The sequence below is a fragment of the Caenorhabditis elegans genome, chromosome V (assembly GCF_000002985.6).
Source record: "Caenorhabditis elegans chromosome V".
Taxonomy (NCBI): Eukaryota; Metazoa; Nematoda; class Chromadorea; order Rhabditida; family Rhabditidae; genus Caenorhabditis; species Caenorhabditis elegans.
Window position 1 is genome coordinate 16141866 of NC_003283.11, and position 27489 is coordinate 16169354.

General features: G+C 34.9%; 12 protein-coding genes, 1 non-coding gene and 3 pseudogenes across 16 annotated transcripts; 6 read left to right on the forward strand and 10 right to left on the reverse strand.

Annotated features, from left to right (window-relative positions):
• Positions 1-142: 142 nt before the first annotated feature.
• On the reverse strand, positions 143-1251 carry fbxa-88 (F-box domain-containing protein; the record flags this gene model as incomplete). The annotated part of the gene is made up of 4 exons (NM_074664.5): positions 143-365; positions 414-1056; positions 1104-1187; positions 1235-1251. 4 exons carry the CDS (start codon positions 1249-1251, stop codon positions 177-179), a joined length of 933 nt encoding a protein of 310 aa, NP_507065.2. The 3' UTR covers positions 143-176.
• Positions 806-2801, forward strand: fbxa-18 (F-box domain-containing protein). The gene is made up of 3 exons (NM_074665.3): positions 806-1787; positions 1832-1909; positions 2341-2801. Exons 1-3 carry the CDS (start codon positions 1750-1752, stop codon positions 2786-2788), a joined length of 564 nt encoding a protein of 187 aa, NP_507066.1. The 5' UTR covers positions 806-1749; the 3' UTR covers positions 2789-2801.
• A 164-nt stretch (positions 2802-2965) lies between these two features.
• 21ur-13188 lies at positions 2966-2986 on the forward strand. The gene has a single exon (NR_070067.1).
• Positions 2987-3120: 134 nt separating this feature from the next.
• F10A3.16 lies at positions 3121-4004 on the reverse strand (annotated as a pseudogene). The gene has a single exon. A coding segment is annotated over exon 1 (884 nt).
• Positions 4005-5173: 1169 nt separating this feature from the next.
• Positions 5174-6462, reverse strand: F10A3.10 (annotated as a pseudogene). The gene has a single exon. A coding segment is annotated over exon 1 (1289 nt).
• A 912-nt stretch (positions 6463-7374) lies between these two features.
• On the forward strand, positions 7375-10034 carry F10A3.4 (CUB-like domain-containing protein). Its single transcript, NM_182387.5, has 9 exons — positions 7375-7437; positions 7841-7944; positions 7988-8091; positions 8137-8261; positions 8307-8413; positions 8460-8911; positions 9093-9416; positions 9469-9610; positions 9655-10034. Exons 1-9 carry the CDS (start codon positions 7377-7379, stop codon positions 9943-9945), a joined length of 1710 nt encoding a protein of 569 aa, NP_872187.1. The 5' UTR covers positions 7375-7376; the 3' UTR covers positions 9946-10034.
• Positions 10035-10112: 78 nt separating this feature from the next.
• On the reverse strand, positions 10113-11610 carry str-254 (Serpentine receptor class r-10; the record flags this gene model as incomplete). The annotated part of the gene is made up of 7 exons (NM_074666.2): positions 10113-10219; positions 10269-10581; positions 10630-10777; positions 10823-10957; positions 11145-11223; positions 11268-11355; positions 11401-11610. The coding sequence occupies 7 exons, from the start codon at positions 11608-11610 to the stop codon at positions 10113-10115; spliced, it is 1080 nt and encodes a 359-aa protein (NP_507067.2).
• A 379-nt stretch (positions 11611-11989) lies between these two features.
• On the reverse strand, positions 11990-13346 carry str-97 (Serpentine receptor class r-10; the record flags this gene model as incomplete). The annotated part of the gene is made up of 5 exons (NM_074667.3): positions 11990-12054; positions 12103-12765; positions 12888-12975; positions 13023-13223; positions 13272-13346. 5 exons carry the CDS (start codon positions 13344-13346, stop codon positions 11990-11992), a joined length of 1092 nt encoding a protein of 363 aa, NP_507068.3.
• Positions 13347-13585: 239 nt separating this feature from the next.
• On the reverse strand, positions 13586-14857 carry F10A3.7 (annotated as a pseudogene). Its single transcript has 4 exons — positions 14651-14857; positions 14521-14608; positions 13697-14096; positions 13586-13656 (listed from the first exon to the last, which is right to left on the reverse strand). Coding segments are annotated over exons 1-4 (766 nt in total).
• Positions 14858-15469: 612 nt separating this feature from the next.
• On the reverse strand, positions 15470-16626 carry str-99 (Serpentine receptor class r-10; the record flags this gene model as incomplete). The annotated part of the gene is made up of 4 exons (NM_074669.2): positions 15470-15540; positions 15586-16248; positions 16301-16388; positions 16435-16626. The coding sequence occupies 4 exons, from the start codon at positions 16624-16626 to the stop codon at positions 15470-15472; spliced, it is 1014 nt and encodes a 337-aa protein (NP_507070.2).
• A 187-nt stretch (positions 16627-16813) lies between these two features.
• F10A3.17 (DUF38 domain-containing protein) lies at positions 16814-17829 on the reverse strand. Its single transcript, NM_001129434.4, has 2 exons — positions 17240-17829; positions 16814-17173 (listed from the first exon to the last, which is right to left on the reverse strand). Exons 1-2 carry the CDS (start codon positions 17816-17818, stop codon positions 16985-16987), a joined length of 768 nt encoding a protein of 255 aa, NP_001122906.1. The 5' UTR covers positions 17819-17829; the 3' UTR covers positions 16814-16984.
• A 990-nt stretch (positions 17830-18819) lies between these two features.
• str-109 (Serpentine receptor class r-10) lies at positions 18820-20359 on the reverse strand (the record flags this gene model as incomplete). Its single annotated transcript, NM_074670.3, has 3 exons — positions 18820-19508; positions 20014-20101; positions 20162-20359. 3 exons carry the CDS (start codon positions 20357-20359, stop codon positions 18820-18822), a joined length of 975 nt encoding a protein of 324 aa, NP_507071.1.
• A 460-nt stretch (positions 20360-20819) lies between these two features.
• On the forward strand, positions 20820-21930 carry F10A3.11 (PAN-3 domain-containing protein; the record flags this gene model as incomplete). Its single annotated transcript, NM_074671.2, has 5 exons — positions 20820-20987; positions 21045-21131; positions 21237-21558; positions 21609-21807; positions 21855-21930. 5 exons carry the CDS (start codon positions 20820-20822, stop codon positions 21928-21930), a joined length of 852 nt encoding a protein of 283 aa, NP_507072.2.
• A 223-nt stretch (positions 21931-22153) lies between these two features.
• On the forward strand, positions 22154-23608 carry F10A3.12 (Serpentine receptor class r-10; the record flags this gene model as incomplete). Its single annotated transcript, NM_074672.3, has 3 exons — positions 22154-22749; positions 22796-22883; positions 22935-23608. Exons 1-3 carry the CDS (start codon positions 22552-22554, stop codon positions 23606-23608), a joined length of 960 nt encoding a protein of 319 aa, NP_507073.2. The 5' UTR covers positions 22154-22551.
• A 762-nt stretch (positions 23609-24370) lies between these two features.
• On the forward strand, positions 24371-25544 carry str-108 (Seven TM Receptor; the record flags this gene model as incomplete). The annotated part of the gene is made up of 3 exons (NM_074673.1): positions 24371-24568; positions 24616-24703; positions 24748-25544. 3 exons carry the CDS (start codon positions 24371-24373, stop codon positions 25542-25544), a joined length of 1083 nt encoding a protein of 360 aa, NP_507074.1.
• Positions 25545-26009: 465 nt separating this feature from the next.
• Positions 26010-27261, reverse strand: str-111 (Serpentine receptor class r-10; the record flags this gene model as incomplete). Its single annotated transcript, NM_074674.3, has 4 exons — positions 26010-26086; positions 26133-26798; positions 26845-26932; positions 27064-27261. 4 exons carry the CDS (start codon positions 27259-27261, stop codon positions 26010-26012), a joined length of 1029 nt encoding a protein of 342 aa, NP_507075.3.
• Positions 27262-27489: the final 228 nt, after the last annotated feature.

The window sequence follows — 27489 nt, forward strand, 5'->3', positions numbered from 1 at the left end:
CAGCTTAAAGCTTCCCTAACGCCCGCCTGACGCCTGCCTGACCCCAAAAATACGACAATTAAACTTCGAAATTTGATAACATTTTTCTTATAAACATTAAAAAATAAATTTTTGAAACTGAAAAAAATTGGAAACTACATATATAATTAAATTTTTATTGTAGCAGTTTTAAATTATCAAAAATTATTCTTTTTTATATTCAAGGAACCATAAGAAATATCAATGATGAACATTTCATTATTAACTTCATACTCCAGTGAGGGCTCTCCCGCGTAGTCCGGCTTGAAAACTTTTGCGATTTCTGTCCTGTTCAGTTTCTGACATCGAAATCGTCCAGATTTGAAGTTTCCACTTTTTTTAAGACCCTGAAAATAATAGAACACTAACTATACATGTTTAGATTCTAAACTTGCATTTCTCATCTTCAAACAATCTTCCACTGTGAAAGTGCTCAGATGAATATCGAAATGCTCAAAGTGTAGTAGACTCTCCACAGGAATTGAAAACGCATCGCAATATGAGACACCTTTAAATCGTTTTGCCATTTTCCATTGTTCCAGATAAATAAGCTCATCTAATTTGTAACGAGCTTGTGTGCTAAATATTTCAATAAGCTCTAGCTCTCCAAAACATGGCAAAACCATGGCAACTTCACTAGGATGAAGTTCAAAGATTACACATTTTGCTTTCACTGGTTTCAAAGTTTCAAGAGTGCTCAGCAGGTTAGTGAAGCACTTGGTTCGAAAGTCTTTTTTTGTTACGTTGACGTTCAAGTTGATCTGTACCAATTCCAACTTAGTCTTTTGTTTTAGAATTTCAAAGAAATCCTTGAGAGCCAGTGTCTCAAAGTTTTCGTTCAGAACAGTGCATTTCCTGCTTCCCAACTTCACCATACAATCATCATAGTCTCTTCTGTATTCAATTAACTTTTCGTCAAGTCGAAGAGTGGAATATCGCTCGAAGGAGTCATAAATACCAATAGCAATTTCTTTAAAGCCGTGATTTCGATTATCAATAGCTGTTCGGAAGATTTGAGAGACTTTTCGAAGAGGTAATCTGAAACGTTTCCGACATTTTTTTCAGAGTTTGCTAGTTAATCTCACCTTTCAATGGGCTCCAATTTATCTAAAACTTCGTTGAAAATATCTGACGGCAAATCATAGATTGTTAATGTTTTTGTGGTTCCACTGAAACAAAATATTATCGAAAGTTTACAGAAATTGGAAAAGCACACAATATTGTAGGTATCATCCAGTTTAGCTTGTTTAGTTGGCTAGTTGTTAATCTGGAACAAAAATGAAACACTGAGTGGATAAGAATATTAACCCGAAATGAAAGTCTAGTCAAAATTTGAAAAGTGACGATTCTTTCTAGTGCGATAACAATTCAATGGGAGTTTGCTGAAGAATACTGATAAGAAATGACGTGTTCGTATATCAAGAACTTACAAATACTTGTTGACTTTTTAAATTTCTGAACGAATTTATTCAGTTTTAAGTTCCGAAAGTTTATTACGCAGCCAACAGAAATAGAGGTCCGCGAAAACTACTTGCAGTGCCGTAGAAGCCTACCACATAGGTTGATTAAAATAAAATCTACTTTCGTGCGAAAATTTGCTATATTTACATGCTTTATCATCATTCTCCCCTTGCAATCAAAACTATCGTTTGTGTTATCACACCATTGTATGTGAATCATAATTTTTCCAGAAAGAAACTAACTGCTTTAAACATTCAGACTTGAACGAAAATGGCCGAATTGGAGCCGGAGGGAGCTAGCATAAACAAGTAAGGAATTATTATTTTTTTAACTTCACCACTTGAGTTTTCAGAATAAAACAGTCATTGTTTGTTAATCTTCCGGCAGATGTTATCAATGAAATTTTGAAAAAGTTGACGCCAATCGATAAGTGAGAATTTTATTAAATTTTAAATTTTTATTAGACTCAAACTTGTCTGAAAACACCAAATTTCATGATGACCCTTTTTGAAATCTTTTCAAAAACAAAGTTATGGCCGCTCAAAAATTGACCTCAAGTTAGTGAAAGTTTGAAATTTGACCGACTTGTCAGCGGCTGGATACTAATTTTTTTTGAAATTACCGACTAATTTTAGGTCTAATAGTATCAGGCGTTTTCAAGTTGGTTTAGGTATTTTAAAGTCGATGGACGAAGAGAATTTAAACAATTTTTTACAAACTTAAAAATTAGTTTCCAGCCGCTGCGATGTCGACAAGCCGGTCAAATTTCAAATTTTCACTAATTTCAGGTCATGTTTTAACATGAAACGTTGCTAGGCAGCTTGTTCTAGCTTCAAAAGCATACAATTTTAATTATTTCAGACTGACTCTCCGAAAAGTTTGTACATTCTTCCGTGACACCATAGATAGCAAAGCTTATGGCTTCAAAATCATCGAGTTTCATCTTCTTTTTGATTGGGTCATGTTAGTTCTAGACAAGGAAATATTCAAATATGCCAGCAGAGAACAACATGGATGCTGGGTTAGCAACGGACTAAATGAGCATCATTTCCAAGAGGAATACTTTTTGAAACTTGCCATTGACGACTTGGCAGTAATACTGAAAGATCAAAGTCAGAAGCTGGATTTGTTAGAAGTCTGCGTATGCGATCGTGCTACAAAACGTTCTCGGGATTACTTTTTCCCTGCACTTCTTAAGATGCTGGTTACAGTTGATTACCGTAAAATCGAAAAGTTCGACGGTGATTTTCCAGAGATTTGGGATATTTGGAAGAAATATCAAGACACTGTTTTGTCATCAAATAAATAAGTTAAAACGTTCATTCTAAATTTTGTTCAAAACATAACAAAACATTCTCGAATCGTTCCGTAAATTCTTGCTTGGTTCAGCGACATGGGCAGCACCCCTTTGAACTTTTGAGCATCTTAGACTTTTTCAGCCGTTTTATTAATTAATTAAAAAAACAACAATAAGATTAAAATTTGATGGCAAGTTTTGGATGATTAGCAAGTGTATCTGTAGACTGAAATAATAATCAAAACGCCAACGCTCTAATATTTCAATTAGCGAGTAATCAAATACTAGGAAGTTTAAAGTGTTTAGCTGGATCTGTAAAAAGAACAATCGTTGTCAATGGAGTTTCAGAATTTTGTCGGCTGCACTGTGTACGTTTTCTTCTTCATCAATTTCGTCATTACAAATGCTTCCAACAATCTACCAATTGGACGGATTGCACCCATTCTTGGACCGCTATTCTGAAACAAGAAGTTGCTTACAAGTCTTCTATTTTCTAGAATTACTGTAACATCAAATAGACCAAAATGGAAGATTAGAGATGGTATCAAATCAAAAGACAGTGTTGAAAGACCATCCGTCAAAGCCATTAAGTTAACTCTACGAAGGTCCATTGTTTCTGTTCTTTTTTTAATAGATAACCAACACAATTTGGAGCAAAGGGTCGCAGAGAAACATACGATGATTGAACAAAAGGAGATCCTCGGAATGGCTTGAAAGTTCTGAAGTTGATGAAAATATTCTGATATTTGGAAAATTGGATTTAAAGTCAAAATACCCAACTGCACTGAGGGGTGGCACAATTGAAACTGATGCATCCTGCTTTAAGGGGAAATCGTAATCCACAAAATCCAAAGACAACTGCGATAATCAGAATACCATAAAACAGAATAAATGTAAAAATCAGAATGTTGGGGAATTTTTTTTCGATAAATGTAGAAAGAAATTGGAGCACATTTGGCCATTGTTCTTTCTATAGAAATGATTGCGGCGAACGCAATTCTCAATTCTGAGAAGGTGGAAGAAACAAGTGCTATCAAAAATGAAACTTCAGAAGGAATTATTTCTGAATACAGTAAAGTGAATATAGAAGTAAGAAAGTAGAGAATGCCTGAATTTTTAAAACATTATGAATTAATAAACAATATTTGTACTCACCACTACTACCACTAATAACATCAAATCCGACTTGTATTGAAATTAGTTGATAATCGATTGTCTTCCAGGTTTTTCTGAAAATAGTTCCTAGTGTTTAGTGGATTGAAAAAGGATTGATGGACGATCCGTTCTTCAAACTATGCACTGCGGATCTGGGAGTCAGGTACACTGTCTGGTGGTGCTTTCACTGAGCTATAATATAAACCACGTCCTAGCCGGGGACTGTGGCCGATAATCCAGGATTGCTACACTTCAAAATAAAGGCTGTGTAAATTTAGGGGTGATGCCGGACATGAACTCGTGACCTCCAGAGACCAATACCGACTGAGCTATCTTGTCCCCTAAGGCTTAAACTTGTAGACTTACAAAAAGTATTTTTTCAACATATATACACAGATAAGCCTCTTTATTAAAGTTGATATCATTCCAGTTATTGTAGAAATCCAATAACTTGGAGGGAGTGCCATCATACTAAATTGACAGACAGAATAACAAAAAATAAAATGAAAATTCTCAAGTAGACTTTACATGGGAACGGTAATTGTTGGCTTCAAATCGGCCTAAGTCTATGATTTTTGAAATATGGGGATGATATGGGAGACATCCCCTCTTGTCCACTCGATTTTTGGGAACCAGTTCCGGCGTTACTATTACAGGAAATGGAAGCCCAATAATTAATCTTAGTAAATTGAGATTGTACGATCGATTCTTAATTTCCAATTACGAGCGCTACGGTCAAAAAGTTAGGGGAGACGAGGGGGACGTCTTCTATAACAGCCATAATGTAGACTACTCATAACTGATTTTTCACTAAAAACAATAAAAATAAAACTGATTATTTTAATTAATTAGTGTATAATGTATGTATGTAAGTTTTCAGTTTTAAATTTATTTTTCGAAAATCAGGTAATAAATTAAATTCTTTTCAGAATTTTCTAAAACGTTCTAAACAAATTTGCAACGAAAATTTGGATACAATTAATCAACAAAAACATCAAAACCCGCCTGAAATTTTAAAAGATATAGTACAAAATCGAGAAATTTTGAAAAAAACAAAAATTTCCCAAAACTAATCTCACACAGTTTTTTAAAAAATTTTATCAACAGAAAAGTTTTCAGTTGTTTTATTAACATTTGAAACAAAAAAGTTGTGCCAACATGAAATTGAATAATTTTTTTTAAATCAAATTCAATTTTAAACATAAGAAAATGTGTAGATTAATAGTTCACTAAGTTGTCGTTTCAGAACTGTGTCGGCTGCACGTACGTAACATTTTTCATCAACTTCACCATCATTAATGCTTCCACCAATCTACCAATCGGAAGGATTGCACCTATTACTGGACCGCAATTCTGAAATTAAAAATTTATTGAAAGTTGTGTGTGCTCTGAAATAAATCACTTTAACTTCAACAAATCCAAATTGGAACATTAGAGATGGCATCATATCGAAAATCAGTGTTGATAAACCCTCCGTCAAAGACATTAAGTTGCCTCTGCGAAGATCTTTGGCTTCTTTTCGTTTTTTAATAGATAGCCAACACAATTTGAAACAAAGGATCATAGAGAAACATACAATAACTAAACACATGATGATCCTCGAAGTAGCTAGGAAATACTGAAAAATTGTATTTTTGCTTCAAAATTGCAATGTGAAGTTTCTGTGAGCTGCTACAAAGTTCTGGAATGTTTGAGGATCTTCTATAAAATTCGAATAATATGTGAGAGGTTTCTGTTAATTCTGAAAAATTCCAGAAATTTTTGGAAGGATTTTGAAACTTCCTGGAAAAGTTTAGAAAGTTCTGGGGACTTCGTGAAACTTTAGGACGTGTAGTAACTTCTAGCAAGCAAATTGCTAGCAAATTTACAAAGTAAATTCATCTGGGGTTTTTCAAATGAATATAGTTTTTAAGAAAAATCAGTTTTTGATACCCGACTGCACTGTGGTAATGCACAATTGAAACTTGTGCATCCTGGCTCAAGAGGTAGTCGAAGCCCGCAAAATCCAAATATAACAAAATTGAAAAATACACCATTAAACAACACAAATAGAAAAATGAGAATATTGGAGAGTCTTTTTCGATAAACGTAAAAACTAATAGGAGCACATGTGGCCATTGTTCTCTCTATTGAAATGATTGCCGCGAGGAAACTTCTCATTTCTGCGAATGTGTTAGAAAAAAGTGCTATCAAAAATGATACTTCAAAAGGAATAATTTCAGAATACAATGAAGCAAATATAGAGCTGAGATGAAATATGGTAGCTGGATTTTTTTTATTCAAAAATCAATTGGCAATATTACTACTTACTACTACTACCACCAATGACATCGAAAACAACTCAAACTGAAATTAGTTGATATTCGATCTTCTTCCAAGTTTTACTAAAATTAGTGTATAGTTAGTATTCACTCAGAAACGTCTCACAGTGTGTATGTTTTCAAAATGTATAAATTGACATAAGCTGTTGTTGCAGCCGCAATTAATCCAACAATTGTAAATATCGAATAACTTATAGGCAGAACCGTCATACTAGATTGCTATCAACCTACAGAGTTACAGAATAACAAAGTTTAGAGAAAAAGCCCTAGATTTCCCTAGTAAAAGTAATTGGCGGCTTCAATCAAACAAAGCGAGTAATTTTTGAAGTTTTAAGTATATTGAAGGCTTTGAAAAATACGTACCAGGAACTTCACTAAAGCACTAAAAACGCCCATAAAACTATCAGAACTCTGAAGAATGCTACTATTGGAGCAGTTTTACGAATTGGATTAATTTTTTATTCCAGTTGTTTCTTTGTCGCCAATATACAAAGGGAGCAATACAAAAAACCACCTAAAAAATCTAGTTCGTTAAACACTTATTTTGTTTTAGAAAATGACAAGATTCCTGAAACTAGCCATCATTGTGGTTTAAGGAGTGGTTCACAGAGCAAGTCTAGCGATTTCTGACATCAAATTTTCAGTTCAAGATGTTTTTGATACAGTGGAATGTATCCAGGTAGTTAGGTTAATTGAAATTTATTTATGGCTCTACATATTTGAACAATTTTCTGAAAACACCGTAATTTTCAGAATGTTTTCAATCCATTCGTTAACAAATGCAACTTCCGCGATTGTGTATTTGAATTGATATGAATAAAGTTTTTTTGCTGAAAAATTGTGTTCAGTTTCTGAAAAACATCAGGAGCAAAATTTTCCACACGGCTTGCTCCTTTTCAACTAAAACTTTTTATGGTCTTTGCACTATCTGTTGCCCTATCTCTCCATTAAATGGTGGAAACTTTTATGTTTTTCTTCTATTACATTACGCAAGAATTTCATTGGCAAACATCAGTATTTTCAGTGAGTCAAAAAGTGATATTTTTTTATTTTATCATAACCTGCCTTGTTTTATACATTTCTGCAATTTAAAGTTTAAATTTTGAATCTCTAGATTTTCAGATATGCTCAGATTTTCTTTGCTTTTCCTCCTTGGATTATTTTCAGTCAATGCGGTGAATTTCAGTAAGCTTTATTTTCTAGGTACACATTTATACACAGCCTACGCTTAATTCCTAACGTAAACTTTAACAAAATTTTATTACAAAAATATGAAAAATTTTCGTCTTGTTGGAGTATAATAAAATAAAAGGCAGGTAGGCGCGTAGGCATCAATCAAGTGCTTGCATAACACGGCAATCGTGTTTTTTTGCTGATCTTGAAAAATAGTACTGTCAATTGACTCAAAATATTACTCTTTCTGATCACTTTATTTTCGAAAAGTCGATGTTCCACTAGAAAAAAGCTTCAACTCAATATCGTTAAAGTTTGACCGAACTTTATGGCAGAGCAATATATGTTGCTCGGCACTATTTCTTATCACACTACACACAGACAATAAAACTTTCAATAAAATGCCTACTTTCAGCATGCCCCGATGCTGCAATAACCGTCCAGACACCAACTGGAAATTTGCCAACAGGAGCAACACAGTTAACTATCGTTCCAGCAGGAGTTAACTGCTCAATTCAGGTTTTAACAGAGATTTGAAAATAGAAACATCAGAAACTTGTAGTTTTCAATTCCGAATGGGTACGCACTGCTTCTCCAGTTCCACGTGGATTTTCAAGCTGACCCCGATAAGGTAGAAATTGTCGATAGCCTGAACGTAGTTAGATAGTAAGTTTGATCATTTATAGTGGAATTTCACAACTGGAAATTTAGTATTGTACATACTGGAACAGTTTTGGCAAATGTACCTCTTTGGCTAGCAGCACCATCAGCGCAAGTGGTTGTAACTGGAGTTTCAGGCAACAGCAGTTTCTTGCTCAATTATAGATATCAGTCATGTAAGCTTATCTGTGTTTAACAAATCAACATACATACAATTTCAGTGTCTGGCTTCAAACAGGTCATCAAGCCAACTGGCGAGCACTTCTCCTTGAACGATCTTCCCACCAATACATATTACACCATCAATGCTTCATCGGACACTGAAAAGGTTTTGTTTAACTCTACAGAGCAGCCGACACAACATTGATTCCCAGGTTGCTCTAAACTATGGTCAATTCATTGGAGACGCTACCGACTACACCCTTCTCGACTTTTTTGTGTATGATGGAGACAACCTTAACACCGCAAATATGATCGGAAGTCTGGCCGATGTTGACTACTACATGACATTTTCTACAGGAAAAAACCTGAGTATTGTGAACTTTTACGGCGATGGATCTTCATCATATGCTCTTGGAAATGATGCATCGACAATCTCGTCGTTTAGCCTTTATTTTTTATACATGACACGTGTTCAGACAGGGATCACTGGAACTTTGGCTGGTACTACTACTAATGGTGCAGCTTATACTTTCATCTGCGTGGATTGCTCGACTTTTTATTGGACACGGCTGCAGTTTGATTCGATGGTTAATGGGAATGTGACAAATGTGGCATTCCAGGGAATGACGCCGACTCACAAGAAGGAGAAGCTTTTAAGATATGAGTTCGTTTTAGATATCTTCAAATTATTCTTATTTGGCCCCGTCTTAAAATCTGACCAAAGCACATCCTAAGTTAGATCTGGCTAAAATCGGTCTAAAGTCTATCCAACGTTTCGTAAACGTATATTCAAGGTCTTACGAAAACCTGAGCGTACAACAATATTTAATTTTTCAATCGTTTAGCCCCCAAACCGTCGGCGACAACTATTTCCCCCAGATAATGCCAACCAACATTTTGACTGTAAATCTCTACCAAGCAAGAACTGCGTTCGGGTTCAACACTGCCAGTACAAGTGTGGCATGGTCGCAGCCTTATGATAAGCGAAAGGGATCAATTTTCTCCTCTAATTTGTGGATGGACAATTCGAGCGGTTTCAACTACAATATCAGAAACGATTCTGCACTTTTCAATATTTCTCTCAATATGAATAGTTTTCTGTTGAGTGCCTCGGATCAGATGAATCTATCAGTTGGCGTGCAGGATCAGAATGCTACGTACAGTTATCAGTGGGTTTTATTGCTTTTATACTTTTAAAAATTCAACGGTAAATTTGACTAGGTATCCCCGAGACCAGAACATTAACACCACTGTATCTGTAAATGGAACCTACCTACAAGTTGCTCTGAACTCCTCTGCAACTTCCGATGTCCGGCTTTCATTTGAAATGACTTACCTGAATGATATTATTGGATCAACAACGGTAAGCTGAGTGATTTTTATGCAAAAGTTTTCCAAATAGTCTAGACACTACCAACTACAACAACAACACAAACTCCACTTCCAACCACCACAATTCTGACAACTCGACCTGCACTGACCACCCAGTCCACAGTTTTCACAACGCAGGCAGTTACGACTCAGCAGCAAACAACTGTCGTGAAAACGCCTACAACGCAGACCCCACAAAATCAAACTACTACCGGTTCTCCATCCCAGGCACCTACAACACCAGTCATTCAGACAACTACCAAGGGAACTGAAAATTTGAAATTAACAGCTGCATTTGTGGTTCTGTTGATTAGCTTTTACATTTGAATTGTAAGCAATACCAGTTTTTTCTTTGAATTTTTGCGTAGTTGTAAAAATATATTCAATAAATTTTTTTACTGTCAATTGAAAAAAAATTCCAGGAAGTTTTCATGTTTTTTAATTGACATACTACAGAGCGGATTTCATATAAAAATTTATTATTATAAATTAACCTAGGAAAGGGTATGTGAAATCGTATTCAAGGGATGTTGAGTCATCAGTTGGCTGTTTCCTTGCGTCCCTGAATGAGGATCGATCTTCTTCTTGCAACACAATAAATCTTCAAATAAACTATATTTGAAAAGTTGCACACATTTATAGAATCTTACCAATGACAGCTTGCTTATAGCTGCTCACAATAAATATTGTTGGTAGAGGGTTTAGAGCTGGGTAAAGTGCAATACTCAAATTGAGAATTTCTCCAAAAATTTCTGAGGAAACGTTAAAAAATATTGTAACATAAATTGCGGTTGCAGGAATGTGCATTAGAAATACTGGAATTATGGTTTGTAACACTAGTGCTTTGAAAAGCTGAGACTGAAGACTTTTGGCCTTGTCGGAGATGGAAGCGTGTCTCATTAGGTCTTTCATCGAATTGTAGCCTTTCACACCAAAATAAATCATTGTTATAAATGATATGATCTGAAATAACTCGAATATTAGTTTTTAATAATAAAAAGTTTCACTTACGATAAGCGACAAAACCACCAAAGTACCTTGAAACGATATCCAGTTGATATAAGAGTTTCCATGCGCATCATTCAAGTAATAAAACGGACCTCCATAGTAAACATCTTCAAAACTTGTCTTATTCTGAACCAATGGTAAATAAAATTCTCTGAAACTGTCCGATTAAGAGTCGAACACTTAACCAAAAATTTACCTTAAAAATCGATCCGAGTCCTCTTTTCCAGCAAAAATAACAGCGGCTGCAAAACACCAAACTCCACCGTTAGCAATGGGGAACAACAGCCAAAGGATGAGCTTCCAGTCTTGGAACGTGTCGAGCCAGTCATTGCTGAAAAGTTTATTGTTTTCGGTTAATGTATGCCGGTGTTCGACCTCACATCCCACAAAGAGACGGCCACAACAACCACCAGCACAGCCTTATTACCATGGAGGCCCTAGTCAGTTTGCAAGATAACCTAGGCCTGCCTCATGCCTACACGCCTATTAGAGCTCTACTTTGTCGTACTCTGTCTTACCTGCTTATCGCCAGATATCGGTAGATGAAATGAATGGCAAGAAGGGAAATTGTAAGACCGTAGAATCCAATAAAAAGCACTGAAAAATCATTCAATATTTCATTTGTTTTGTCTTTAAAGTACCGTCGACAAATATTGAAATTGTCTTGGGGAAAACTGAATCTTTGGTATTAGTGAGAATTAAAAATGCAGAATCTTTCGTGAAAATCTCCTTAAAAAATGTTTTCATAAAAATTCAAATAAAATTATAACTTACTGGTTTTTCAGCAACATATAGTGCTGCATAGGTAAGCTCAAACAATGCAATATAAATCATTAAATACTTATAAGTTCCCAACGATTGCGGAGATTTCGTTAGAATCAAAATTATTAAGGCAAAGTTGATGGAAATTGCAAAAAATGCGGATACGTCGAGAAACCATATTTTAACTTTTTCAGTAACAGGGATTAATTCTTGAGTAGGCATGTGTAAGTAATCTTGAATACGACTGTTGAGAGCTAGAAAAAAATTACAGACATGTTTTTACAACTTCTGAGACAGTAATTTCCTATGTTTCCGGCTGGCATGGTTGGCATGGAAATCAGTCAATAGATACATATATTCAATTTTGGTTTTTTTTTAATGTCAAAACAACTGTTTATTCGGAATTGGTAAGACCATTGCACTGTTGGAGGCGTTGAGGCAGGCAGAAGTCGCCTGAAGGTCAGGCAGGCAGGCGTTTAGGCGCCTATATAGGTAACCATACTTTATTTGATGTGTATTTATGACAGGTAATAAAAAAATTTATGGCATGAAAAAAAACATTAAAAATAATTAATCTCCTTTGCTTAAAATAAATCAAATTTCAATTGGTTTGAACAAATGACACATGCACTACATTCCTTTTGTATTTGTGACATGTCAACCAACCTGAAAATATTTCACTACTTTTTTAAAATTCAGAACACCTAAACTGACCAAGTATTCTGAACCTGAAGCTTTTTATGCAGTACATTGCAACTAATGGCTCCAGGCATGGATATAGTGCCACTAATGGTGGAGCGATATATCCAATTTCCACAAATTGAATTCCAAAAACAGGAAATAAATACATAAGGGTTACTGGTGTGTACAAAAATGTAATTGGTATGATGGTTTGAATAACAAGTGTTTGGAAGAGCTGTCTTTGAATTTCCTGGTAGCTCACTGCTAATGATGAGATTTTTTTGAGATGGAAATATGTTTTCGCACCAAAATATCCCAAAGTGGCCAGAGAAAAAGTCATAACTGATCCAATTATTCCAAAAGAAAGGAAAGCAATAATGTTGATTTTCCTGGTATTTGTTTCAAAATCCTGATACAAAAACACATTTCCAACGTAGGTGTACTCATGGCGCTCCAGACAAGCTCTCTGTCGAATTTCGGGTATTAAAATTGCATCTTGAATTTCAGAAGGCCCATTTACTAAACTGTTCAGTAAAAACCACACGGATGCGTTTAAAATAACAAGTAATATCCAAAATGGTAGATTTCTAACAGAGAATCTAACGAGTTTTACAGGAAACATTACGGATAGGTAACGATAGTAAAAATGAATTGTAATCAAAGAAATAATTATCGCATAGCAGGAACAATATAATTCTGTAAACAAAAAATGTGGAAAGTCCCCACCCTCACCCCGACAGGCTGAAATATCTAGTCTCCAGTCTAGACTTCAAATTCTTATAAATAATCAAATGACTTTAAAATGTTTTGATGCGTACCTAATGCGATTACCCCCGTGTTTTGCGTCAGCTTCGTTTCCTCTAATACATTAAAAATCGCAAATGAATTTTTGGACATATGAACGTACTGAAAAGTTTTTATAAAGTTTCAAACTTCCAACAAAAAGAACTCACCGGTTTACACCAAAAATCGCAACAAGAGAAATAAATGCCACAAATCGAGAAGCAAATCATCAAATATTTATAGCTACCAAAGGTTTTCCGCGGCATATCACTTATCAAAATCAGAAGAACCGAATTGAAAAATACCGACAATGAGAAGCCCGCAATTTCAGCATGGTAAGTGATTTTCAGCGATAGTGTTGAGCACATTGCCTATTCAAATAATTGTAGAACTTACTGAGAAAAAAGAAAAAAACTAACCGAAGAGCATGAAATAATAAGAAACGCCATTGTACCAGAACGTTCAAGCATCAAAAATTTCAGGCGGCTCGCCATCAATGGTATATGCTTGAGTAAACATGATCAAAGTTGAAAGTATCGAGACGGGTTTGATAGATTAAAATGATTTTTTTTGTACAACTATGACTTCAAAAGCCTGGAACTCGATTTTTTTAAACTACAGTTATGCTACAGTACGGCTACAGTATCTTTGCCGTTCCACTTATGAAGAATTTCTATTTGTGTGTCGGTTGTGTATTTACCATTTTGTTCAAATATCTTAACTTCGTCCGTTTTCAATTTTGATTTGAAACCGGTATTACCAAGTTCTTCATCAACTTCTTGACCATCTTGCAAGATAGAACTCCTGAAATTTAACTTACTCGCATTTATAAAAGCTTACTCACCTAAAATTTGATTTATAGATATTTTAATAAAAAACATGGCGACTAGTGGTTCAAAGCATGGTAGCAGACGCTAATATGGATGGAATATGGAAGCGTGTTTCTTCCGAAGAGTCTTTATAGAAAAACAGTGGTCCAAGGTATGCGTATTCTTCCGGCTCCAAACAGTAATTTTTCCGAAATACCGGTGAAAAATTCTCATTTTTCATTGGAGACGGCCCATTCACAAAATAGCACAAACTGAACCAGAGGAAAGCAATACAAAATATGAACAACATCCAGATTGGAGCAGTTTTGTTTGAGAATCTTAAAAGACCAGAAGGACTGGTCACGGAAAGATAACGATAGTAGAAATGAATTGTGATCAGCAGGAGCATGATGTAGTAACATGAACAATAAAATCCTGAACCAAGAGTTGGTGAGTTTACTGGGTAGCGGAGATCCTCCACCGGAGGATGCGAGTTCACCGCCTGCCTCTCCTACAGGCTTGTCCAATCTAACCCGGCAATGGTTCGCCAAATGTTTCGTAGTTTTCAAGATATCATATACGCTTTGCAAACTGCGGTTTTTTCCTCGAGGAGGACAAGATTAAGCTGTATTTTCCTGCTCGCGGGACCTCCTCCGGTCGGCTACTGATTAAATATTCGCACACATAAACCTTACATACCGGTCTCTCACATATTCTCTTCAAGCTTTCATTTGCTCAGTGATTGAAGATCTAGATGCATGGTGCATACGGAAATAGCGCGCCATTTAATTGAAAATTTTTAGTTTCATACGTGTTACAAGCCGGGCAATGTTTTTAATCAAACTTTTAACTTATTCACCAACTGCAATTTCTCCTATTTGTTTGGTAACCCCGGTTTCCTTCAAAACAGTAAAGACGACAGAAGAATTTTCAGTAATATGAACATTCTGAAAATGGTAGTTCTTCTTTTATAATTTATCTATTTTCACAATTACTACCGGTTTGCACCAAAAGTTAACAAATGAATAGACAATTGTGAATGATGAAAATGAAAACATAAGATACTTATAGTTTCCGAACATCTGTTTTGACATTTTGCTGATCAGAAATAAGTGAATCGAGTTTAAGAACTCGGAAACCACAAAGCCGATTGTTTCGAAATAAAATGTCCAACTCATCCATATAGTTGAACACATTACTAATGAAAAGTAGGGAAACAGAATGAAAAAAAAAGTGTTTTGAAAACTTGATAAATTATATTCGCAGTCCCATGCGAGCCGGTAGACTTGTGTGCCACCAGAAATGTGTTCAATTTTCTAGGAATTCATTCTGTTGTATTGACTACTTAATATAATCTATTGTCTATATATAATCTATATATAATCTATTGGGAGTTTGCTTTTGTTTAATTACTTTTATTTTGAAACACGAGGTTTTTGTAGTTTATAAATTGATTAATATAATACACATGGTTAGAATTTCGCTTTGGAAAGATGAAATTTAAAAAAAAAGCTCAGAGAAAATCAATAAAGACAAGTATCAATGAAAAATGGTTCTGTCAAGGTTTTTATGGGAGGCAAATGTGGTTTCAGGGTCTGACGCATGACCGCAAATTGATCAGGACGCCCAGCGTGCTCCAATTCTGCATTTTGGCATGAAATCAAAGACGACTCCCGTGGTCCTTGGACTCTCTGAACCGTGTGAACGACGCTAACAAAAAGCATGCGGGCATTTGAATACGTAATTCGCGGATTTCTGAGGGTGTCGGATGCACATTACAGCATCAAATATGCTTCATTCGATCGAATTTAATTCTGATTTGATATTGGAACCACCGAGATCTTCATCAACTTCTTGACTTTCTTGCAGGAAAGAACTTCTAAAATTACAATTTACAAATTTATGTTTCTGAAAGATTTCTTACCAAATATCCGATTTCTGAAAATTCGAATGCAATACATTGCGACTAGTGGTTCAAAGCACGGATAAATGGCCACAGAAATTGGAACCAAGGTATCAATTCCTTCGGCTTTCAAGCCAAATAAGGGAAATAAAAACATACATGACACTGGAATATACATAAAGACGCTCGGAATTAAAGTTTGAATGACCAGCGTTCTAAAGAGTTGTTTCTGAAGATCTCCAGTCTCAGAACTACCAATAGTTCCAAGATTTGCAAGATGTTTGTAGGTATGAAATCCAAAGTATGTGATTGCACTGATGGAGCAGCACATGAGAGCTCCCATCGTACCCGACGCCAACAATGAAGGAATATGAAATCGTGTTTGCCCTGTTACGTCCTGATAGTAATATTGAGGTCCCAGGTAGTTGTATTCTTCCGGTTCCATACAGTAATTTTTCTGAAATTCCGGCAAAAAATTCTCATCTTTCATTGGAGAGGGCCCATTCACAAAATAGCACATGCTGAACCAGAGGAAAGAAATGGAAATTATGAAAAGTATCCAAATTGGAGTAGATTTGACCGAGAACCTCGAAAGATCAGTTGGGCTTGTCACGGAAAGGTATCGATAGTAAAAATGAATTGTGATCAACTGGAGCATGATGTTGTAGCAAGAACAATACAGTCCTGAATAAATCGCAAATTATTTTACAAATTTCAGAATCAGCGTTCTTAGTACCAATCGCAATTGCTCCGAATTGTTTGGTGAATCCAGTCTCCTTCAAATCAACAAAAATCGCAAAAGATTTGTCGGTAATAAGAACATTCTGAAAATAATGTGTCATAACTCTTCATATTTGAAAAAAAATCTACCGGTTTGCTCCAAAAGTTTACAAATGAATATACTATTGAAAATGATGAAAATGAAAACATAAGATAGTTATAGTTTCCGAACGTTTGTTTTGACATTTTACTGATTAGGAATAAGAGAATCGAGTTTAAAAAAGTTGAAGTCACAAAGCCGATTGTTTCAATGTAATATGCCAATTGAATTGTCCATTTCATGAATATAGTTGAGCACATTATTGAAACAATCGAGGTTAACGGAATGAAAAAAAATGTTTTGAATAAATTATAGACACATCTGCAAGTCCCTCGAGTGCCTGTAGACATGAATCGATGTGGGTATTCTGCCAACTTGTGCGTCCAGTTATTATGAACGAGCAGGTTTTCGTTGTTTAAATTTGTTATTATTATAACTTTTTTATTCACAATGGAAAATGAGACAATACAATTGGAATACATACAGATGGAATGAATCAAGTTACCAATTACCTATATAATTTATCAAAAAAGAAACTAAATGAAATTCCGACATAAAAAAATGGCAATAATCAATGGAACAAAATAAAAATAAAAATTGTTAGCCCTTTCGAATTTTGAAAAACCTCTCTGTAATTTCAACAATGAAGCATTTATAATTGACTTCACAATCAAACAATGCACTTTCCCCGAGATAAAAATTTGAATCAAAGACTCTCGCAATCTCGATAATGTTGGTCTTTGGAAAAATGAAGCATCCATCTCCAAAATGTTCCATTTCGTAGAGTCTCTGAAAATCAAAGTTAGGTAATTCTGGATCAACTTTGAGCCACTGAAACTTCACTAAACAACTCACGTCTTTAATTTTCTTTGAATCCTCCTTTGAAAAAGACGTCAAGCTGATTGTGAACTTCTCGAAGTGGAACAAGTTTTCAATTGGGATTTCAAATTTCCCGTTAGCTGCGTTCAAAATCTTGGCCTTCTTCCATTGCTCCAACTTGGAAATTTCATTCAACTGACCAACCATTGATTCGTTGTTTGACAATTCAATAGTTTCGAACTCTCCAGCTTGAAAAAATGGGAGAAGCAATAGAATTTCTTGTGCGAACAAGTCACCCAGTATGCATTTTGACACGTGCAACTTTGAGCTCTTTGCTTGAAAAACTTTCAGTAGAGAGTTAAAAATGTCCCTTCGATTTTGCTTTTTGACGTTGTTGCAAATATTTATCTCCACTGATTCCAGCTTGACTGTGGAATCTTGAATTTTCTCAGCAAATTCATTAATTGATAATTCTGCATGACTTTTGTCTTTTATTATTGTAGAATCTTTCCCACATGTAACAATGCTCCCATTATCGATAGGCTGGTACTCTGTTTCGATGTCATTGTATGTTAAATTCGATTGAACATTTGATATATTCAATTTTAGATGCATTTGTCAATTTTCTGTAAATAGTCTGAAACATAAAATTACAGATTGAGTATCACGGGGTTGCGCAAAATAAACCAGAGCTTAGCCGGGGTCTCAAATCAGAGTGCATAGAGTTAACCGTTATATTTTTGAAAATTATTGTTTTTGATGTTTGAAAAAATTTGAATCAGTAAAATTTAAGAATATAAGTATTTTTGGAAATCGCTATAAAAAAATTAGGAAAATGGGAAATAGGAACAAATTTGGCTGAAAAATTTCCTCATTTTTCAAAAAAATTCGAAAAAATTATCTGAAAACTAATTCAATTTTTGCACTAAAAGAAAACAAAAACCCGAAAAATTAAACAAAAAAATTGAAAAATACTCATACTTTTAAACATTTTTAGCCAGAGAACGTCCAGTACTTATAAACAGAGTTTTTAAAACAAAATTGTAAAAAAAAAGTTTAAAAAATTCCGCACAAACGAAAAAAAAGAATATAAAATCAATAGGGCATCAACATTTTCACATAAAAAGGAGGTTTCCTTATCTAATATTTACCACCATTCGCAAACAAACCAAAAGTTCAGAGACTATTTCGCAATATTTCAAAATCTCATTGGAAAATTTTTGGTAGGATTATTCATTTTGTCTTAAAAATTAACCAAAATATTAAGAAGAAACAGAGTAAAAAAACAATTTCAATTCAAATTTCTCAATAGAGCGCACTTCCTTCTCTCATTCTCAACATATATTCTACAGCTGTTTGGGTTACCCCTCGACTTGGGAAGTGTCTAGTTTGACACGCATCGTTGTACATATATTTATTTGAATGTATCGGTTTTTTTTTGAACTTGTAGCAATTCGAGTTTTAAAAAAATGTTTGTAAATTGATGTAAATTAACTTTATAACTTGAGAACATAAAAAAGTGCAAAAAAAATACAAATCAAGAAATAGTCGTGTTTACATACAGTGATGGCTGAGCTGGTTTTATGAAGTATGATATCCAACCTGCAAAGCCGCAGTTAAAGAAAACCTTTACAAATACACTTACTCGTTATCCGTACTCTGAAGCATTTGATACAACACATTGCTACAATCGGTTCGAAGCATGGATATATAGAAAATAAAATCATGATTAAATTTGCATGCTCTCCAATTCTGACCCCAAAAACTGGGAACACAACTAAACATGATACTGGAAAAAATAAAAAGATTGTTGGGAATATAGTCTGGACCACCAAAGTTCTGAACAATTGATTTTGGAGCTCCCGGAAGTTTACGCTCGCCACAACTTCTAGTTTATTAAGATGATTGTAAGTTTGAAAGCCAAAATATGTAAGAAAAACAAATGCCACAGCAATATTGCCAGCTGTATAGCCCTCAGCCACAAATGACGGAATATGAAATTTCCATTCTCCAGTTGAATTGTCTGTGTAGTAGTAGTGAGGTCCTGTGTAGGTATATTCATTTGGTTTCAGGCAGTAAGATTCCCAAAATTCAGGAAAAAGCTCTTCATCTTTCATTGGAGACGGAGAGTTCAATACGAGAAAGCAGAAGAACCAAATAGCAGAATTACAAGTAAGAAAGATGACCCAAATAGTAAGGTTTTTGAAGAAAAATCGATAAAGTGAAGATGTAACCGAAAGATATCGATAATAAAAATGCATTGCAAGCATGGTTATCATCATTCCGTATGTTGAGCATAGTGTTGCTGGAAAACTATATTTCCAATACTTTTTAATACATACTAAAAATTCCAATCACAAAACATTTGCCTACTTGCTTACCTAATTACCTACTTCGTCTTACCTGTTGTGGCTTGGGCTGATTACCTCTGCCTACATTTTATGTGTCAGATAAATACCTCTGCTTACCTGTTAAGCTAGCTTCATGTTTGAGTCACTCATGCCTACCTGATTACTTGCTTTCATACCTACACGTAGACAAGCATGCCTACGTACTTGCCTACATACAAACTCTCGTGCCAAACTCTTGCCAAACTCGTGCCAAACTGCCAAACTCTCGCTTACCTGCTTTCCTGCTAATCTACATAGCTACATGTTCATGTGTCTGTTTTCCTACGTACATGACTAACGAGAAGCAGCTGTGCCACGCCTATCTGCTTGCCAACCCTACCACCTGCCTATGTGCCTGTCTGCCTACTTACGTGCTTGTCTACCTACATGACTACATTTCCGACTTGTGTCGGTACCTACCCAACGCTAACTGTCCAGTGAAATACGAATATCCCAAAAGTTTCAAATCAGTAAATACAATAAACGATGTCTTGGTTATATGAAGATGCTGAAATTTTGAATCATTTACTTTTGGGCTAAATTTTTAAAAATTATGTAGATGGGTTACCGGTTTCATATAAAAATCACAAAACGAGAAAAAAATTCCGACAACGGAAAAAGCAGCCATCAAATATTTATAGCTGCCAAAAACTTTTTTCGGTGTTTCAAATATTAAAAATAAAAGCAGCAAATTGATAGTTATAGATAAGAAGAATCCAACATAGCCAGCATATAAATTGGAGACCAACCAAAAGGAGGAACACATTTTCTGGAATAAGCAGAGGAAATGGAGGAAATGTAGATATGACTTTAAAAATTTAATAATGGCTAGACTAATGTAATTGTGAATAATTGGAGAATGTTAACAAAAGAAAAACAAATACAAGTGTTCAAAACACAAGAATTGTGAAAAGTATTAAAAATCACCGAAGAAGTAAAGGAAAATGAAGTCTCAAAGGTTTCATTAAAAATTTGTGTGCATCCGGGCTCCCTAAAAATGCTCCAAAGCATGGGAACAGAAACATCTTTGAGAATGTATCAGTCAGTTTCTGTTATCTCCAATTGCTAGATTATTATTATTATTATTTCATGAAATTGGTCACACTTTCCCGCCCGTTTTTATTACCGATGTATCTATGGTTTCCATTAATTTTTTAGTATCCCTTTTTATTTCTTGAGAGTTGTGTGCCACTGAATTTTTGTTGAAAACTCCATTCATTCACAGAATGTTGTTAATCCTACTTTTAATTCATCTCCCAAGCTTTTCAACTTTCGAAAGTTCATTCAAAATGATACGGGTATTTGGAAGACCAGTTGAGTTGAGCGGGACAGTTGAGTTTAACTTGTCAATTGATGAGTGCACTGACAACTGCTATGATGACGACAACTGCTCGGTAAGGAGAATTGAAGTAGTACATACATATAATGTTGCCGTTTCATTATATTTTCAGCTATCTTATTACATTCACTCAAAGTGTTATCAATACAACTATGGCACAATGAACATCCAAGTTTTGGATAAATCTACTGAGGACAAGGTGTCGTTTAAGTTAAGTTAGTCAGGCACGGTCAGGCACATACCCCTGAAATCGTGCCTGCCCACTTCAATACATTATTTGGAGCTCCGTTTTTAAAGTTTTCAGATAATTACCAACGGATGCCCCAGAACAAATCCTCTAGCCGGAACTGGTATCGTAGCAAATGACAAATGGATTGATGAAGCAGGTGGTCATGAGAATATAATCAGTTCAGATGGAAACATTTGGAGTGTTGAATACAATAAGTTTGTCTGCACAAATGGAACTCGTATGTTTCTAAGAAACTCCACATTTGTATGCATCGGTGTTCGGTTTTTCGTTGATAAAACATGTGCTGCCCATGATTATGCAGTGAACTTCTGCGTTTCGGAAGGATTCGAAAGTATTACAGGCCCATTCCAGCCAAGTGAATTGGAATTTTTGTTAGGTAACTCTCTATGACTTTACTGTCAGTACTCGTATATCGCCAAAGTTCAGAAGATCGCACAAGAGCAGCCAAGGAATACGGTGACGTCGGAAATTATCAATCCTATGTGTGGATTGACGGTAAAAATGGCAAGTATCAGGACCCAGCTCTACAGGCAAGCTACAATTCCGATGTGATGTGCGCATATGCTGATCATTCAAATTGTGCGTATTTCGGTGACAAATCGTGCCCATCTGTTGATTCGTACGGGTAAGTAATATTATATTAGTAATTTTTGAAAATAATTCTGCTTTCAGATGCACAAATTGGAAAAACTATGACTTCTGTTTTAGAGGTACTGCTTGTTGGATGAAGCCATCAAAACTAAATTGACAATAGTTGAACCTGTCTGATTTGATGATCAACTTTTAGAACTATTCAACTAATTTTTGTTGTAATAAAGTTTTAATGCATGTAAAAGCTATGGTTTGGTCCAACAGACCTTTATGCGTTTATCGTTTTTTTTTGTTTCTAAACATTGTATAATACTTATTCTAAGAAAATCGTTACACCTTCTTGGCCGTTTTTATAGTTCTAGTTTTTAGGATGTTTATTTATTTTCTTTTTTAGTGCCCGCTTCTTCTTCTTCAAAAAACTCCAAAAATAAATTTGAATAACATAACAAGTGTGTTCAAAATTAAACTTTCAGCTGGAGTTACTTGAAGTATGTCACACTCACGTCACCAAGGTTTTTGAAAAAAAAAAGAGATTCACATCCTTGTTTTAGATGAAATTGTATGAAGTAAAGTGATGGTGAAAAGCGATTTTTCTTTTCAGATCTTTGCAAAAAACAGATACTTGCTTCCTGTTTTGAATGCAACCAACGCGAAAACCAGTTACAATTTATAGTTTTTTGTACAATTATATATATTTATTCGAGGAATTTACTTACTACAAGTCTGCAAAATCAAATAAAATGTCACACCATACTTGAAAAATTCAAAATTTTGAATAATGTGCTCTTCTCTCTGGTTAAGCTCCAACCACATTGCTGGGCACATCGGATTCTTCCTATCAGTTTCCCTAAACCTTACAGTTTTGTTTTTGATCAGCGAAATGCCGAGAAAAGTGTTCGGAAGCTATAAATACCTGATGTTTGCATTCTCAACGGTTGGAATAATATTTTCTTGCTGTGATTTTGTCACCGACCCGGTATTTGCTGTAAATTAAGATAATCTTTAAACGAAATTTATTTCAGAACTTGCACATCACAAAAACCTCTTTTATACTGTTCACTATTCTTGATGACTCCGGCTTTTCCAAGTTTACAGGGCTGATATCTTTAGGTATTTATTTTTAACATCGTATTTTTCCCATCATCAGAATTAACGTTTCAGTATTTTCCTGCTCATTTTACGGAATGATAATGACTATGCTAGCAATTCATTTTCTATATCGGTACGTGTCAGTAGTTCGGCCATCGGATATTGAAATATTTGCCCCAAAACGTTTCCATTTGTGGGCTCTCCTACTCATTTCAAACTTTGCCACATGGTTTTTCTGCTTCTACTACTTAAATGGACCATCTGAAATGAAGGATGAAGAATTGATTCCGGAATTTATGGAAGCTTACTGTCTACAACCAAATGAATATACCTACACAGGACCTCACTACTACTACACGGACCATTCAACTGGAGAATGGAAATTCCATATCCCGTCATTTATCGCTGAAGGATACACAGGTGGCACTATAGTTTTAACTATAATTTCTGTAGCATACTTTGGTCACCAAACCTACCAACATCTCTACAAACTTGGAACAATGACAAGTGTGAATTATCGGGAGGTTCAGAAGCAATTATTCAAAACTCTAGTGGTTCAAACAATATTCCCAAGTATCTTTTTATTTTTCCCAGTTTCCTGTTTGGTATTATTCCCGCTTTTTGGAATAAGAATCGGCGAAGATGCTAATTTAATAATGATCTCATTCTCCATCTACCCATGTTTCGAACCGCTGGTGGCAATATGTTGTATTAAAAGTTTTCGAAAGCGGATACTTGGGGAGTAGGCCGGTAGATTAACTAAAATAATCGGGGTATTTCAGGTGTTCTTCGCGTTGTGGCAATCAGGAAAAGTTCCCAAATTTCAACACTTTCCATGGTGGCGTTTTCCGTAAAAATCACTAATTCATAAATATTTTTTGGACTGTTTTTGATTTTAAATAATAAAAATTGTGTATTTTCACTGATGTGTTTTCACTGTTCGCATTGTTTTTGAAGTAATGCACAGAATTGAAACTTCGAACTAACGAAAGAATGGTTTGAAGATGCACAGGACCTTGTACTAGGATTTTGTTATGAATTTTTTTAAAGTTATGAATTTTCAGAGCAGAGCTAGCGATGTGCTTCTAAAAATGCTCACATCACATCTATGGTGGTGTACCGACCACTTCCGTTATTTTATCAAAAGTTTAGAGAAGAATTCTGAAATAAAATATTATATTCAGAAATTTTTCAAAGCAGAAGCATGCCTTGAAATTTTCCAAAAAACCAATGAGATAAACTTTTAGAAAATTCTCTTTCAATATTTTTTTTCTCAAATTTCATCTATTACCTCAATGATCTCTGATTGCCACCGACTCAAAAAACCAAAAAACATATTTTCAACTTATTTACAGATCTCCGCAGAACAATGAATATTTACTTCCTGTGTTAAATACAACACAATCGCACATCATGGTATTTTTCCGTAGTTATTTGTACAATTATTTTACTACATACAAATCTGCAAAGTCAAACCAGTCATTATCACCATTTCAAACACCTTCAGGATGTGCTCTTCTCTCTGGCTGAGCTTAAACTCTTTGGCTGGATATATCGGGTCATGCCTTTCCATTTCCTGTAACTTTATAGTTTTACTGTTAATCAGCGAGATGCCTAAAAAGGTATTTGGGAGCTATAAATATCTCATGTTCACTTTTTCAACTGTCGGAATAATGTTTTCTTGCAGTGATTTAATATTAAAGCCGGTAATTTTCTGGTTAAAATAATTTTTAAGAAACTTAAAAAATTACAGAATATGCACGTCACGAACACCTCTTTCATATTGTTCACGCTTCTTGAACACTCTGGATTTTCAAAGCCTTCGGGGCTGCTATTTTTATGTAATTAATTTTCTTTCACCTTTTTTCGAATCGGAAAGTTTCAGCGTTTTCCGATGCATTCTATAGGATGATCATAACTTTGCTAGCAATTCATTTTCTATACCGATACTTATCGGTGGTTCGTCCCTTCAATATGTTCATATTTTCCATGAAATTCGCCCCTTTGTGGATTCTGGTTTTGGTTTTCAATTTCTCTATGTGGACATTTTGCTTTTACTATTTAAATGGACCCTCTGAAATGAAAGATGAAGAAGTGATTCCTGAGTTTTTGGATGTTTACTGTCTTCACCCAAATGAGTACACCTACACAGGACCTCACTATTATTACACAGACAATTCAACTGGAAAATGGAAATTTCATAATCCCTCCTTCGTTGCTGAAGGCTACACGGGCGGTAATGTAGCTTTAACCATAATTTCCGTAGCATACTTTGGCTATCAAACCTACCAACATCTTTATAAGCTTGGAACAATGACAAGTGTGAACTATCGGGAGGTTCATTATCAGCTATTCAAGACATTACTAATTCAAACAATATTTCCAAGTTTACTTGTGTTCTTCCCGGCTGCCTGTTTAATATTATTCCCTGCTTTTGGAGTCGGAATCGGAGAAAATGCAAATTTATTGATGATATCATTTTCAATGTACCCATGTTTCGAACCGCTTGTTGCAGTGTGTTGTATTAAAAGTTTCCGGAAACGAATACTAGGTGGGTTCTTCGGTAAAAACCAACATAAATGGAGTTTTTCAGGCATTTTTCGATGTTTGACTGTCAGAAAGAGCTCTCAAATTTCAAATTTATCTACGGTGGTGGTTACCGGGAAAGTAACATGTGCATAAATATTTGATTAAATGATTTTCCTGACACTAACAAAGTAATAAAGTATTGTGCTCTCTCTCTCTGAAATAAATATTTGTAAATATAAGTTGAAATATTTGCTTTTGAACATTTATTCACATTATTGCAAAATGAGATTATTTGATTTCCAGGAAAGTTGGTCACATGCATAAGCTATAATAATTTTACAGGGAAAAATAATAACAACGTCTTTAACGTTATTTTCACAATAAAGGAGTACAAAAGTTCCAACCTTTGCAACCATCTGCCAATTTTTTTACAAGTTTCTTTTTATTGTCTGTTAATCGTTTTCTATTTTTTGTCAGACATCTGGCAACCGTGTCATAATGATAGCATTTTAAAGCCAAAGTTTAAGTTTAATTTTTTTTTTATTAACAATTTTTTTTTAAATTTTTTATTAACAAAAAAATTGTTAAAATTGTAACAACTATTATCTTATTGGCATCCTAGGTTGTTGTTGTTTGATTATAAAATTGGCTGGAAACGCGAGTAACTCTATTCTTTTTGTAGCACGGGACGATTCCTGCAAATGTTTAGATAATTATCGAGGTTTATCAGTGACTATAAACCAAGCAGTCGCCGCCGGAAAGTTTTAATGCAACAAATGGCGACAAGAGGTTCGAAGCATGGATATATAGAAAATGAAATCATGATCAGATTAGCATTTTCTCCAATTCTGATTCCGAAAACTGGGAACAAAACTAAGCATGACACTGGGAAAAATAAAAATATACTTGGGAATATAGTTTGGACCACCAAAGTTTTGAACAATTGGCTCTGAATTTCACGCGAGTTCAGACTAGACATTCCACCAAGTTTATAAAGATGGTTGTAAGTTTTAACGCCAAATATGCTCAATAGAATGATTGCAATAGCTATATTTCCAGCTGTATAGCCTTCAGCCACAAACGACGGAATATGAAATTTCCATTCTCCAGTTGAATTGTCTGTGTAATAGTAGTGAGGTCCAGTGTAGGTATACTCATTTGATTTAAGACAGTAAGCCTCCCAAAACTCAGGAATCAGCTCTTCATCTTTCATTGGAGACGGGGAGTTTAAATTAAAAAAGCAAAAGAACCAAATCACAAAGTTGACACTGAGAGATATAACCCAAATAGGAGCAGCTTTCAGAGAAAATATTGACAAGTTAGATGGAGATTTCACAGATAGATAACGATAAAAGAAATGAATTGCCAGCATTGTCAGCACCAATCCATACGATGAACATAGTATTGCTTGAATTAAAACGATTTTGTTTAAAAATTTTAAATTATAAATTACCTAGAGCAATTTGCGCGGTAGAATATGAATATCCAGAGCGTTTCAAGTCTGTGAATATGATGAAAGAAGTCTTGGTGATGTGCATGTTCTGAATTTAATTTAGAGACAAATCCCTTATTCGAAATTTTTCTGTTGAAGGACATGTACAACAAACATTCAAACTTTTATTTTCATTAATTTCAGAAACTCCATTTTTTGTACTTGAAAAAAAAAACGTACCGGTTTGATGAAAAAGTCACAGCACGAGAAGAAAATACCGACTGTTGAAAATGCAAACATCAGGTACTTATAGTTCCCAAAAATCCTCTTCGGCATTTCACTGATCAAAACCAGTACTATCAAGTTGAAAGTGATTGATAATCCAAATCCAATGTTTCCAGCATAAAAGTTTGACTCCAGCCAAAGGGAGGAGCACATTTCTGGAAACAGTTAGGTGTTAGAATCAAGTATCGCTTATGAAGTAATATTTAAAGTATTTAAAATTCAAAAGCTCGAAACATTGGATAGAAATAGGGAGAAAAATGCAAAAATTTTGAAATCGCGTGGTTTTCATTTGTAGCTTACTTTTTCAAAGAAAACGTACAGGTGAAATAAATGGTTTGGGTGAAATTCCAGATGTGTCTCAAGTTTTTGAAAGCTTTTTAT

What these genes read in the sequence shown, in the direction of transcription:
- fbxa-18 (NM_074665.3), top strand. Translation starts at nt 1,750, where the DNA reads ATGGCCGAATTGGAGCCGGAGGGAGCTAGCATAAACAA. An exon ending in GAGGGAGCTAGCATAAACAA is followed by an intron (nt 1,788 to 1,831) that starts GTAAGGAATTAT and finishes TTGAGTTTTCAG; the next exon opens with AATAAAACAGTCATTGTTTG. An exon ending in AAGTTGACGCCAATCGATAA is followed by an intron (nt 1,910 to 2,340) that starts GTGAGAATTTTA and finishes TAATTATTTCAG; the next exon opens with ACTGACTCTCCGAAAAGTTT.
- F10A3.4 (NM_182387.5), top strand. Translation starts at nt 7,377, where the DNA reads ATGCTCAGATTTTCTTTGCTTTTCCTCCTTGGATTATTTTCAGTCAAT. An exon ending in AGTCAATGCGGTGAATTTCA is followed by an intron (nt 7,438 to 7,840) that starts GTAAGCTTTATT and finishes GCCTACTTTCAG; the next exon opens with CATGCCCCGATGCTGCAATA. An exon ending in GAGAAGCTTTTAAGATATGA is followed by an intron (nt 8,912 to 9,092) that starts GTTCGTTTTAGA and finishes TCAATCGTTTAG; the next exon opens with CCCCCAAACCGTCGGCGACA.
- F10A3.17 (NM_001129434.4), bottom strand. Translation starts at nt 17,818, where the DNA reads ATGCATCTAAAATTGAATATATCAAATGTTCAATCGAATTTAACATAC. An exon ending in ATTCAAAGAAAATTAAAGAC is followed by an intron (nt 17,174 to 17,239) that starts GTGAGTTGTTTA and finishes TTTGATTTTCAG; the next exon opens with AGACTCTACGAAATGGAACA.